Genomic DNA, 12507 nt, shown 5'->3' on the forward strand with positions numbered 1-12507 from the left:
CTCTAAATGTCTCAGATTTAAAACCGTCGCCACTCCCTGCAGTGCAGTTTATTAACAGACCCGAGGACGAGCCAACATCATCCTGCCACGATTTAAAACTCATCACAGCAGCTAACAGCTGGCGGTTACGCTTCAGATGTACTAAGTTCAACCATGCACCACAAGTTTCAATGAAATGTACGTAGCACTTTGTATTTCCTACAGAGAAATTGCAAAGAAAGTTAAGGTGTCAGTAGTTTTCTTCACTATCAAAAGGCACTCAGAAACCGGGGCAAACTGACAGGATAAGGTCTGGCAGACCCAAAGCCACAGCTGAATCATGGGACACGTTTCTGGGAGTTAACAGCTTGCATGATAGGCAGCTAACAGGATAACAGCTTCAAGCACAGCTTAATAGTGGTCGTAGCAAGTCTCAGTTTCAACTGTGAAGAGGAGACTTCTTGCTGCAGGTTTTACAGGACGAGTTGCAGCAAGAAAGCCATCGCTAAGACGTCAGAATATTACAAAGAGGCTTGGCTGGGTCATGAAACGCTGCCATTGGACGACTGAAGACTGGAAGGCGGAATCAAAATTTGAAATGTTCAGTTTGTAACGCAGGATCTTTGTGCGCCGTTGAGTAGGTGAAAGGATAGTTTCACAGTGTGTGGCATTAACTGGCAAACATGGAGGAGGAAGTGTGATGGTCTGGGGCTGTTTTGCTGGATCCAGGGTGGGTGACTTGTACAGAGTGAGAGGCGCCATGAAGCAAAACGGCTCCCACAGCATTCTGCAGCACTATGCAATAGCCTCTGGTATGCACGTAGTTGGTCAAGGATTCATCCTACAGCAAGATAATGACCCAAGTCCAAGCTATGGCAGAATTACCTCAGGAAAAAAGAACAAGATAATAAGCTTAAAAACACGAAGTGGCCACAGTCTCCAGGCTTTAACCCCATTGAGCTGGTTTGGGATGAACTGGACAGAAGAGTGAAAGCAAAGTAGCTGTTACACCACAAAGCGACAGAAGAAGAAAAAGAGGCTCCACCCTTCTTCTCTCACCATAGATGTCTCTATACGCTCACTTTCCTGCAGTCACGTGAGTGGCTGGTAGTTATATCATGGCTTCAGTCTGTGTCAGCCTCCAGAGTTTATCTTCTTGATCCATTTCAGGTGTTTTAGTGCAAATCAAAGTGACAACGGGTGATCTGGAGAGGCACGGCAACACAAACCCCCAAATAGGGAATGGTTCTGCAGGAGATGGACACGGACCGCCGCGCTCTCCTTATCGCTTCTTGCTAGAGAAGATTGGATTGGTTCCTGAGTTCCTGATCCCAGATTGGATCAGGAGCTCAGTGGGCTCCTGGGACAGTCTGAATCAGATAGACAGATAAGGATTTTTTTGGTTGTCTGTCCTATTGTGGCCTTTTTGTTTGTTTCTTAGGGGGTATATTTGGGTGGCACAGTTGCCTAACAGCAAAAAGGTTCTGGATTTGAATCCGCTGGCCCGCTGAGGCCTTTGTGGGAGGAGTTTGCATGCATACCAACCTAACCGAGTAACTTATTGGCAATTAAAGAGCTTCATGCGTTATAAAAAAATCCAAATGAAGCATGAAAATCTGTGTATGAGTATGACTCTGTGTCCCCTCCAGCCTCCACATGTGGACTTTTTCACTTTAAAAGATGAAAGTGTTCACTTTCTCTCCACAGACGCCTCACCTTACCCTTCTCCCTGTGACAGCTGTGACAGGCTATAAGTGGTTAAACAATGGATGTTTACTAATCAGATTTCATATTTATTCTACACTGAACAAAAATATAAACGCAACACTTTTGTTTTTGCTCCCATTCCCCATGGGATGGACGTAGAGACCTAAAATTCATTCCAGATACACAATATAACCATCCCTCCCAAACAGTGGTCACAAATCAGTCCAAATGTGTGGTAGTGGGCACATCTGCCATATTGAGATAATCCATCCCACCTCACAGGTGTGCCACATCAGGATGCTGATCTGACATCATGAGTAGTGCACAGGTGTACCTCAGACTGCCCACAACAAAAGGCCACCCTGGAATGTGCAGTTTTTTGCGCTATTGGGGGTCTGGGGACCCAGAACCGGTCAGTATCTGGTGTGACCACCATTTGCCTCATGCAGTGCAACACATCATCGCATGGAGTCTATCAGATTGTCAATTGTGGCCTGTGGAATGTTGGTCCACTCCACTTCAATGGCTGTGCGAGGTTGTTGGATATTCGTGGGAACTGGTACACGCTGTCGTATACGCCGGTCAAGCACATCCCGAACATGCTCAATGGGTGACATGTCCGGTGAGTATGCTGGCCATGCAAGAACTGGGACATTCTCAGCTGCCATCTGCCCTGAACAATGTGAACCATGATTCATCCGTGAAGCGCACACCTCTCCAACGTGCCAGACGCCATCGAATGTGAGCATTTGCCCACACAAGTCTGTTACGGCGACGAGCTGGAGTCAGGTCAAGACCCCAATGAGGACGACGGGCATGCAGTTGAGCGTCCCTGAGACGGTTTCTGACAGTTTGTGCAGAAATTGTTTGGTTGTGCAAACCAATTGTTCCAGCAGCTGTCTGGGTGGCTGGTCTCAGACGATCTTGGAGGTGAACCTGCTGGATGTGGAGGTCCTGGGCTGGTGTGGTTACACGAGGTCTGCGGTTGTGAGGCCGGTTGGATGTGCTGCCATATTCTCTGAAACGCCTGTGGAGACGGCTTATGGTTGAGAAATGAACATTCAATGCACGGGCGACAGATCTGGTTGACATTCCTGCTGTCAGCATGCCAATTGCACGCTCCCTCATTGCTTGTGGCATCTGTGGCATTTTGCTGTGAGACAAAACTGCACATTCCAGGGTGGCCTTTTGTTGTGGGCAGTCTGAGGTACACCTGTGCACTACTCATGATGTCAGATCAGCATCCTGATGTGGCACACCTGTGAGGTGGGATGGATTATCTCAATATAGCAGATGTGCCCACTACCACACATTTGGACTGATTTGTGACCACTGTTTGGGAGGGATGGTTATATTGTGTATCTGGAATGAATTTTAGGTCTCTACGTCCATCCCATGGGGAATGGGAGCAAAAACAAAAGTGTTGCGTTTATATTTTTGTTCAGTGTATTTTAGTGACACAGTTTACGATTGAGGTGATTGCTAACACTGTTTAATTGTATGTTTAATTCCTGTCTCATATTTTGTTGGGTATAATTTGGCTTCAGTCCTCTGTTTTGCATGCTTAAGGTTACCCTGCGTTAACCCCAAGCTGAGGTTGTTAAAAAGTACCTGAATAACTTTCTACTTTTAACAGAGAAAGTTAAAGAAGGCTGCAGAGAACAGCTTAAACTCGAGGCATCACGACCCTTTACAAAAAGAACGATTCCACTTAAAAAAAGAAAGCAGAAAATCACATTATACACTGGCAGGCTCCAGCTCCCTCTGATAAAAATTATACATCTGTAATGAAAATTATGGCTCTCGGTTTGAATCCAGCGGCTCAAAGAATGGCAGCTCAGTCTGAGTGAGGATAAGACAGTCACACATTATCACTCTGAAATGATTGTTCCCACATTCCTGCAGCCGGGACTTTGAAATGACTGAACGCTGACTTTCCCGCTGTACCTGTTTGCAAACCCCGGTCCTGAGATTTAAATTCTGCCTCACCATCACTCCAAAACTGAAACACGTGCTGCCCATGGTCTGTGTTCCTGTTCTGTTGTTCAGCTGAATGTTGTAAAAATCGTATTTTTAACAGTCAAATCAGTCGTGAAGGTCAGCTTTTACAAAACTGCAGCTGGTTTTAACTTTAACGGCCCTTTAATGACTTCTCAGTTGAACTGCGGTGACCCGTTTATGTTCAGTTTGTCCAAATCCACTCAGTAATCACAATTCAGCTCCTACACATCACGCAGTGGTCACTGCACTGGCTATCAATGAAATTTGCCCTCCATGAATCGACTCCACAGCCTCTCAAATAATCTGCCAACCTGCACAAAGTTCAGCAATCGACCGTTTGAAATCCTATTTAACACTCGTCCTGTTTTCATTCGCTGAGTCTGAGATGTCCTGTCCACCGTGAATGTTTCTTCCTGTTTTTTCAGTTTGTTGTTTTTATTTGCAGTCTTTTTTTGTATTAAAACCTATTATTAGCTTTAACCTAATGTTTTATTTGATTTCATTCATTTATTTGCTTCCTTCAGTTTTGTTTAACTCCTTTTTTCTTTAAACAACCCCCCAACAAAATGTTTGGGACGCTGTTTTTGTTCCTGTGTTCTGTTACTTCCTGTCTTATTTTGAAAGTCCCTCATCTCATGTGCTTTTTGAGTTAACTCTTTGTCTCTAGAGTTCTGCATATCAGTGTAATAAGTAATATGGAGGGACAGACTGAGACTGCCATTATATGCTGATGATGTGGTTGCGTTTACTGTAAAATTATAGAAATAATAAATTTTGTGATTTCTGCTCTGTGTTCTTTGTAACACTTTATAGACCAAACTGTGGACCTGCTGATACACAGTCCGCATACATCGTCATTTACCTGCACACGGCTCCGTATCCGGGAACTATGCGGCACTCTCCTCCTTGGCAGTAGTTCGGCTGGAGGACACACAGGCTCTGGCAGGGCAGACCGTCCACTGACACGAAGCCCAACTGGCACTGACACTCCGCCTCCTTCGTCCAGGCGTTCACCACGCAGCGAGAAAACTCACCGCAGGCCTGGAACTTGCAGGGATCGGCCTGATCAGCTGCAAGGAGAGGAAGGCAGAAAAACGTGGACACACATTAGTATTCAGGAGGAGTTTCCCGCGCCTTCCTCTAACCACCCTCCTCTCTCCGGGAGGTGTTGAGGAGTGTTTGATTTTAATGAGATCCTCTCCTCCTGCTCTGCACTGAAATGTAAGGTTTAGCCGGCCTCTGAGACTAAACGTCAGATTCACTCCGGGGAAATTAGCATGTGTGCAGGGTGTCACGGATGAGAAGTACATCATGTTGTGAAGCCACAGCACGTGGTCAGTATCTGTAATCCAAACATACATCAGCAAGTATGTGTGTTTGAATCAGGGCTTCTGCTGGGGGTCTACAGCCTTCGTGTCCTGGAGAGTTCCTGTTTATTTATACTGTATATTTATTAGAGATGGCACGATACCACTTTTTTTATGTCCGATACCGATATCATAAATTTGGATATCTGCCGATACCGATATGAATCCGATATAGTGTTTTTTAATCAACAAAACTGTTTTTTAAATATCTTGCTGCATTTTGTATAAGTTCATACTCAAGTTTAAAACAACAACTACACTAAAGCTATTCTGTTATACCTGTATGCAAAAAAAAAATATTTCATAGTTCAGCAATACTGATCAATCTAATAAACTTAAACCTACACCATCCTCCCTATTCTGGTATTTTAAAGAGTACTTAGCATAAATATTAAGCAACCTAACTAATAGGGTTCCAACTCCCAGCATCAACAAAAATAAATAAATAAAAAATAGGGAACCACCCCTCACGCTCCACCTCATGATGCTTAATCGACGTAATCAACCTTAATTTGATGCAGTGTGAAAAAAATGCACAGAAATCAATTCTTTTTCAAGAAATATTAAATAGATTCAACATCTTTCTTCAACAAAATTGCAGACTGCACAGATGGTACCTTCCCAAAGGAAAAAGTACTATAGCTTACTAGGGTATATTAGACTTAACAGTTACTATATACAATAATGGACTTCTATACATTTTACATCAGATTAAAACTTTGGGTGTAAGATTCAGATAAATATTAAATAATTAAAAGCTAGACATTTTAAATGAGAATAAGAAAGAAAAGTATGTCTTTGTGCCCCCTTTTCCCTGTTAATGCCCTATCGGCCCCCCTGGCTAAACTTTGCTAGATCCGCCCCTGCACAGTTACCAGCGTCAGCTACGTAGAAAAAGATCCTCGAGTAGAAAGTAATATTAAATAAATTCTAACAATAGCTGATCAAGCTTAAACGTGCTGCTGTTGTTCAGCCGCTGGTTTCCTCTTTCTGGTGCAAAGTGGGCCAAAAACAAACAAGAGACACGGACTCGCGACAGAAAAGCCGATCAGCTGATCGTTAAGCAGTTTCATGATTGAAGTAGCAGCAGGAGAGGCAGTCGCTTGTTAAGCTTAACGCAGGAATGCTTTACAAACATTCAGAGATGGACTTACACACTTGCTTTACTTCTCTCGGGATAACTTTGTCGGAGATGAAATGCCGGGTTGCTAGCGAAGCTCCACATGCTATCCAGACCACCGACCGGTCCGCATGCCACAGCCGCTCTATCACGTGATGCATACTGCTCCGACGTGCTAACGTTCTGAGGTGAGTTACGGCGTGTTGCAAGTTTTGTGAGCTGCTTTCGTGATATTTAATGGATCGGATTACATTTTTTATTTTTCTCCGATATCCGATCCAGTCATTTAGGTCAGTATCGGACCGATACGTAATATCAGATTGGTCCATCTCTAATATTTATCAGTGTATGCCAGCTGGAACAGAAACAGCTGCTTTTACATCATGACTTGGAATAAATAGCCATATTTAATCTGTGTATGTAAAATGTCCCTCTTACTACTTTTCTTAGACTGTGTAACTGGCAGGTTTGAGGAATCTATCAAACATATCGCTGCACAGTTTTTGGGAGATTGCTTGTAACCCTCAAATCAACTACAAGAGAATTTAAGGTTTTATAAACCTGCATTTACCTTTGTTTTTACAGTGTATGTAGTGCTTTATAGCCTCTTTTAGTTCAAAATCTAGTCTTGCCAGCCACTTTATTAGGTATCCCTTGCTGGGGAACACTCCTCAGAGATGTTGGTCCATACCGATGTGATAAAAATCACACAGCTTCTGCAGCTTTGTTCACAACAAACACGAGTGTTTCAGCAAAAACCTGATTCCCAATCAGGATTTTGCTGAAACACACACACGCTCGCCTCGAGACAGAAGATGTTGCAGCAGCACTTCTCCTCTCAGCAGCTCACTTCTCATCTTCATCACCATTATTCGGGCCCTATAATGTTCTCTACGATCCCACCGTGTGCCGTTGGATTTGACATATAGACCTAATTACCAAGTCTGTTTGAATGTTTGTGATCTCTGCTCCCTGCCTCAGACTCATCTGTGGAGAATATTACATCACAAAGCTTTTAGAGTGTGAACTGCATGCAGAGGAGCGCTGCTGATACAACAAATGTGAATTATTCTAAGATGCCTGTTTATATCTCATACATAAAAAGAAATCCTGGCATCATAAAACACCACCGCACTGCAGCTAACAAAAGAAACGGCATGTTGGCTTTTTAATCTTTCATGTTAAGGAATAAAAACACCATCGCATGCAAAAAGGACTCTTAGATATTCAGTTGAACAACAGTAGAATCAGCACTGAGCCAGAGCTTGCTTTAATCACTGCTAACATCAGCCAAAACAAACTGTCTTCCTGTGTTATATTACTCTATTTTATAAACTGCTATGGACCCGTTGAGGCATGCACTCCACTCTACTCCTGAAGGTGTGCCGTGGGATCTACACCCAGATGTAAGCGACAGATCCTTTAAGTCCTCTAAGCTGCGAGGTGGGGGCTCCATGGATGGGACTTGTTTGTCCAGAATATCCCACAGATGCTCGATTGGACTGAGATCTGAGAAATCTGGAAGCCAAGTCAACACCTCAAATTGTTCCTGAACTATTTCTGGTTTGTGGCACCTCGCATTATCCTGATGAAAGACACAGCCATCAGGGAGTACTGTTTCCATGAAAGGGTGTACATGGTCTGCAACACCGCTAAGGTAGATGTTACATGTCAAAGTGACGTCCATGTGTTGGCAGGACCCAAGGTTTCCCAGCAGAACACGGTGGATGGGGTCAGTGTGGGAACCCTCGCTGTCTGTAGTGCCAGATGTTCTGTGTATTCTGACAGCTTTCTATCAGAACCAGCTTAAACGTTTTTTGCAATTTGAGCTAAAGTAGCCACACGGGCCGGGCTTCGTTCCCCACATGCATCAGTGAGCCTCAGCCGCCCATGACAACTGTTCGTTCCTTGGACCACTTTGATAGATACTGACCCCTGCATACCGGGAACACCCAACGAGAGCTGCAGGTGTAGAGACACTCTGAACAGCTCGGCCCTTGTCAAACTGTGATGGCAATCCTTACATTCGCTCATTTTACCTGCTTCTAACAAATCAACTTTGAGAACAAAATGTTGACTTGCTCCCACCTGCTAACAGGTGAAGAAATAATCACTGTTATTCACCTCACCTGTCACTGCTCACAATTTTAGGCCCGGCTGGTGTACATGAGCAGCAGACCGGAGTTCACATTCAGTTCGGTTTGGGGCAGAGAAAGCTCAGGACACCTGCAAACCCGGTAGCGTTTCACGCACCTGGTTCGATGTCCAGAGAGTGGGTGTCAATCTGGATGTGCAGCTTCTTGGCGGCAGCGGTGCAAAACTCCTCCAGGATGCAGTGGACCGCCTCGGTGATGTTGTACGGCACTGACTTGGTGAACTTCATCTTGCTGTTGACGACCACGCTGCCCTTCCTGAAGTTGAGGATCTCCAGTTTTTTGAAGCCCGTCAGGTTGGCCTGCAGGAACGGCAGCAGCTGCAGAAGAAGAAGAAGCAGAGAGTGACGCGTAGGCCATAGGGGAGTCTGACTGATTAACAAAACTGAAGGAAAAACAGAAGAAAATTGATGTAAATGTAGTTTGGGCCGATTAAACTGTCTCATCATGAATTCTGTCTAAACTGAGTGAATTCATAAATAACTTGATGCCTCTCTGCTCACATAACTCACATCTTTTATGCCCATGAAGTCAAAGCCTTGGCTGAATTGATGCACCCAGTCTGATTTTATCCAGAGTTTTGTGTGAATGTCTGGAATTTCTTTCTACAAATCAATACATTCATCTACGTTTCCTCCTCCTGCTCGAGAAATTCTTGCAATGCCTGAACTCACACTGAAGATTTATATTGTAATTCAGAAGCTGCAAAGAATACAGAACGCCTTTTAAATCACACAAACATCTCTCTGAGGAAGAAACCATCCCACTGTTTGAGTCAATCCGCTGTCAGCAGACACAGAAAGGAAAGATTAAAGTCATAATTTTAAACTTTAATGTGATATGGATGAACTGTGTCTTCAAACCAGAAAGTAATCAGAGGATTTATCCGGGTTTTTTCTAGTTAAATCCCAGTTTTTGTGCCCCAAATTGATTGGCTTATTCTTCTTAATAGGATTACAGCCCTGTTCTTTTCTCCCTTCAGTTTAAGTCAGTACTTCTTCTTCAATCCCATTTATCTTCAATTCACTTTAAAGTCGATCCTTTGGTGCAATTAATTATAGAAATTACATGTAAATTTTTACATGTAACATGGTTTATTCAATAACTTTGCATTAGTATGAACATCTGTACTGGAAGCTGTTTCCTCTTGTGCATTTATTTGTAAAAGATCCGCACAAAAAGCATCCACCTCATAAAAAGAGAAGAATGGCTTTCACCACATTTAGCCCGACGAGCTGCTTTCCATCTGTTATCAACCAGACAACAATCGCTTCTATTATTCATAGTACAGCTAACAGCGGCGGTGTTGAAGGGAGGCATATACTTGGAGCTGACTATCTTATTTGTTCACATCTTACCGTTTTTGAGAACCTTTAGAAATGCAGTGACCTAAGTGTCTTCTGTTTGGTGTTGATCGCGTTGCCTCAAAGAAAGGAACAGCCTGTTCTGTCTTCCTCCCCACACAGCAGATAGCCGCAGATTCTTCCTGTTAAAAGGAAGTTTTTCCTTCCCACTGTCATCAGTGATTTGGTGTTATATAATCAAACCGAATTGATTATCTATGCGATGAGTTTACAAAGTTTACTTTAGTCTCTATCAGTGATTCTAAATATTTTTCCTCATTCATCAATTTAAACTTTTTTACGAATTTTTAAAATGTATTTTTATCATCGTGATTATTATTATATCATAAATTTCAGTTTAAAACAAATATTTTTCGACCTTAAATTGAACCCATGAGAGAGAGACAGTGATATATCACTGGTAGAAAAAAAAGGTTTTACTCTTTAAAGTCGGGTTAAATCCCCACAAGTCCAGTTTACCGAACATGCTTGTTTCTTCCTTCATTACACAAATATTTATGGTCCTTTTTGCATGTGCGTGTAAAATGTGTCCGGAAATAATAAGTACATTTATAAGTGCCGCTGGCAGCGAGTGCCACTGATGTGATTATGCTGTTTACGGAGGAGATGCAGTAAAGCAGCGCACTTCGTTTCAGTCATCACTCCTCTTCATGTATTCCTCCTGTCATTGAGTTTTTTTGAGAGCATCCTCACCTTAAATGAGACACTGTGCCGACAAATTAGTATCCCTGAAAATGAAGTTCAACACACGCACGCACGCACGCACGCACGCACGCACGCACGCACGCACACACACACACACACACACACACACACACACACACACACACACACACACACACACACACACGATCTGCAGAGTCAAACTAAAAGAGAACAAATAGAAACACTCGACAGTTTTGTTTCTCTAATTTGCATTGACCGGACATAATTACCTCTATTGATGCAGTTTAAACTGTTCAGCAGATGAAGAGTAAAATCTATTCAGAAAACGTTGGTCCCCAAAAGGATTTAAAGTACTTTCTTTACCAGGCAGTATCTGTCGGCCTGAGTCTGTATTTCTATTCATGTGATAATTACTGCGTCTTGCAGGGCTTGAATTAATTTTTCACCGCCAGCAGCAGAGCGAGGACACAGAGGAGACGACTTAAAGGCTGCTGGTTCAATTCCTCGAGTTAAACACAAATAAAAAGCTTTTCTGTGTTTTTTGACTCATATATTACCCAGATCTCTCCATTTTCCTGCCTGCCCCTCTTTTAATTAGCCGATATTGCTGATAATGCAAACTCAGCATTTCTGCAGACTCAATGGTTTCCTTCCAAGTTTCCCAATTAAACAAAAAAGAACAGTAACTCCAGTCTATTCACCTTTGCCACTCTTTCAAACATTGTAAATCACTGACACTCATTAAAAGCCTCAGCTCGCAGGCTGCTGTTCCTGTAAGGCTTTTAATGTGAAAAGTCTGCAGGAAGTGCTTACTCATCAATGAAAGGTATGTTTATGACTGCTGAGTATTTGAATAGTCACTCAAGCTTATGTGAAATATTTGCACCTTTAGTTACACTGAGCCGTTTTTAGCTCTGGATTCTAATTGGCTGCTGCACAAACATCACTTGCTGCAGCTCCATATTAGTATGTAAATGCCTCCAGGCTTGAACTCAATACTTTGAAACGTCAGTACGTAACGGTCACCAAAATGTACATTTGCAGCAGGAATTAGTTTAGGGTAGAGTGTTAATCATTGATGGATCCAAATGAGAAAAATAAGAAAGGTAAAGAAAGATGTGAGCGCCATGCAGAGAGTTAAGGTTGATAAAACTGTCTGAATGCTAAGAAATCCAGATAGAGCTCCCACTTCTTCAGAAATTATTTGATCTGAAATCTCAGCTGAAGGACACTGACGGCAGGCAATAATCTGCAAATAAAACTGCAGTAAGTAGGAGGCACGTTTCATCTTTAGATTAGTATTTCAGGCAGAGGACTCGCACCTGCATCATCCATTTACCATTATATTCCCCCGGCGTGTTCTTCCTGCCTCATTAATCCAGCAGAGTCATTGTTCAGAGAGAAATAAGGGCTGTATTGTACCTGCCTGAGCTTGAAATTATTCTCTCACTTCATCCAAAACATCAAAACATATCCATTCACTGCGCAACAACCTGCAGCTCCGACGCTGAGGGCTCCAGGAGAACTCGGAATGAAAACAGAGCTTGTGTTATTAATTGTGTCTGGCTTTCTGTTTTACCCATCAAGTCATAGAAGTATGAGGTATCGCACTCACCAGGCACTGTGTCGATACACTCTAAATATCCCTATTAATATGAATATTTTAATCAAAGAAGGAAAAATAGCTCATTGGCATCAAAGCGGGATGAAACCAGCTCCAATTAGGTCTCAGTTTGGGGAATATGTTCTCCTCTCCTCTTATAATAATGTATGAAATGACATGAAAGGAGTCTCTGGTGCTGATGGAGTCACACATGATTATGATCCGAGTCTGTAGCTCCCCTCAGCTCTCTGGCTACAGCTTCATGATGTGATGCTCTCCCAAATATTAAACAGTTTGGATTTTTCTGCATTCAGCAAGTGCTCAGTTTTCGATTTTAGAATTGGATAATTGCTTCTTCTTTTTTTAATGTGGTGATATAAACCAAATATATCGGCTCTGCCAAAGAGAAGAAAATATCTATGGACCCACGTTTAACGAGGAAAAATACCCAGAGTAAACGGATATGTCAGGTACAGCAGCTAAATCTATCACACTCCAGAACATTAATGTCACATAAAACCTTGAACTTTATAGTCTGTGTCATTTA

General features: G+C 42.8%; 1 protein-coding gene across 2 annotated transcripts in view; it reads right to left on the reverse strand.

Moving 5' to 3' along the window:
* LOC147313191 (uncharacterized) overlaps positions 1-12507 on the reverse strand; it is a 62120-nt gene that overhangs the window by 12277 nt on the left and 37336 nt on the right. For both annotated transcript variants that reach the window (XM_086265184.1, XM_086265185.1), the window contains 2 exons: positions 8428-8647; positions 4550-4757 (listed from right to left, as the gene is read on the reverse strand). In XM_086265184.1, the coding sequence (XP_086121310.1) occupies positions 4550-4757; positions 8428-8647 (428 nt within the window). The remainder of the gene's footprint in view (positions 1-4549; positions 4758-8427; positions 8648-12507) is intronic.

This window comes from Aulonocara sp. 'chitande type north' Nkhata Bay, linkage group LG15, assembly GCF_057382095.1.
Source record: "Aulonocara sp. 'chitande type north' Nkhata Bay isolate Kocher_YH1m ecotype deep benthic linkage group LG15, A_spYH_male_GT1.1, whole genome shotgun sequence".
In the NCBI taxonomy this organism is placed as follows: Eukaryota; Metazoa; Chordata; class Actinopteri; order Cichliformes; family Cichlidae; genus Aulonocara; species Aulonocara sp. 'chitande type north' Nkhata Bay.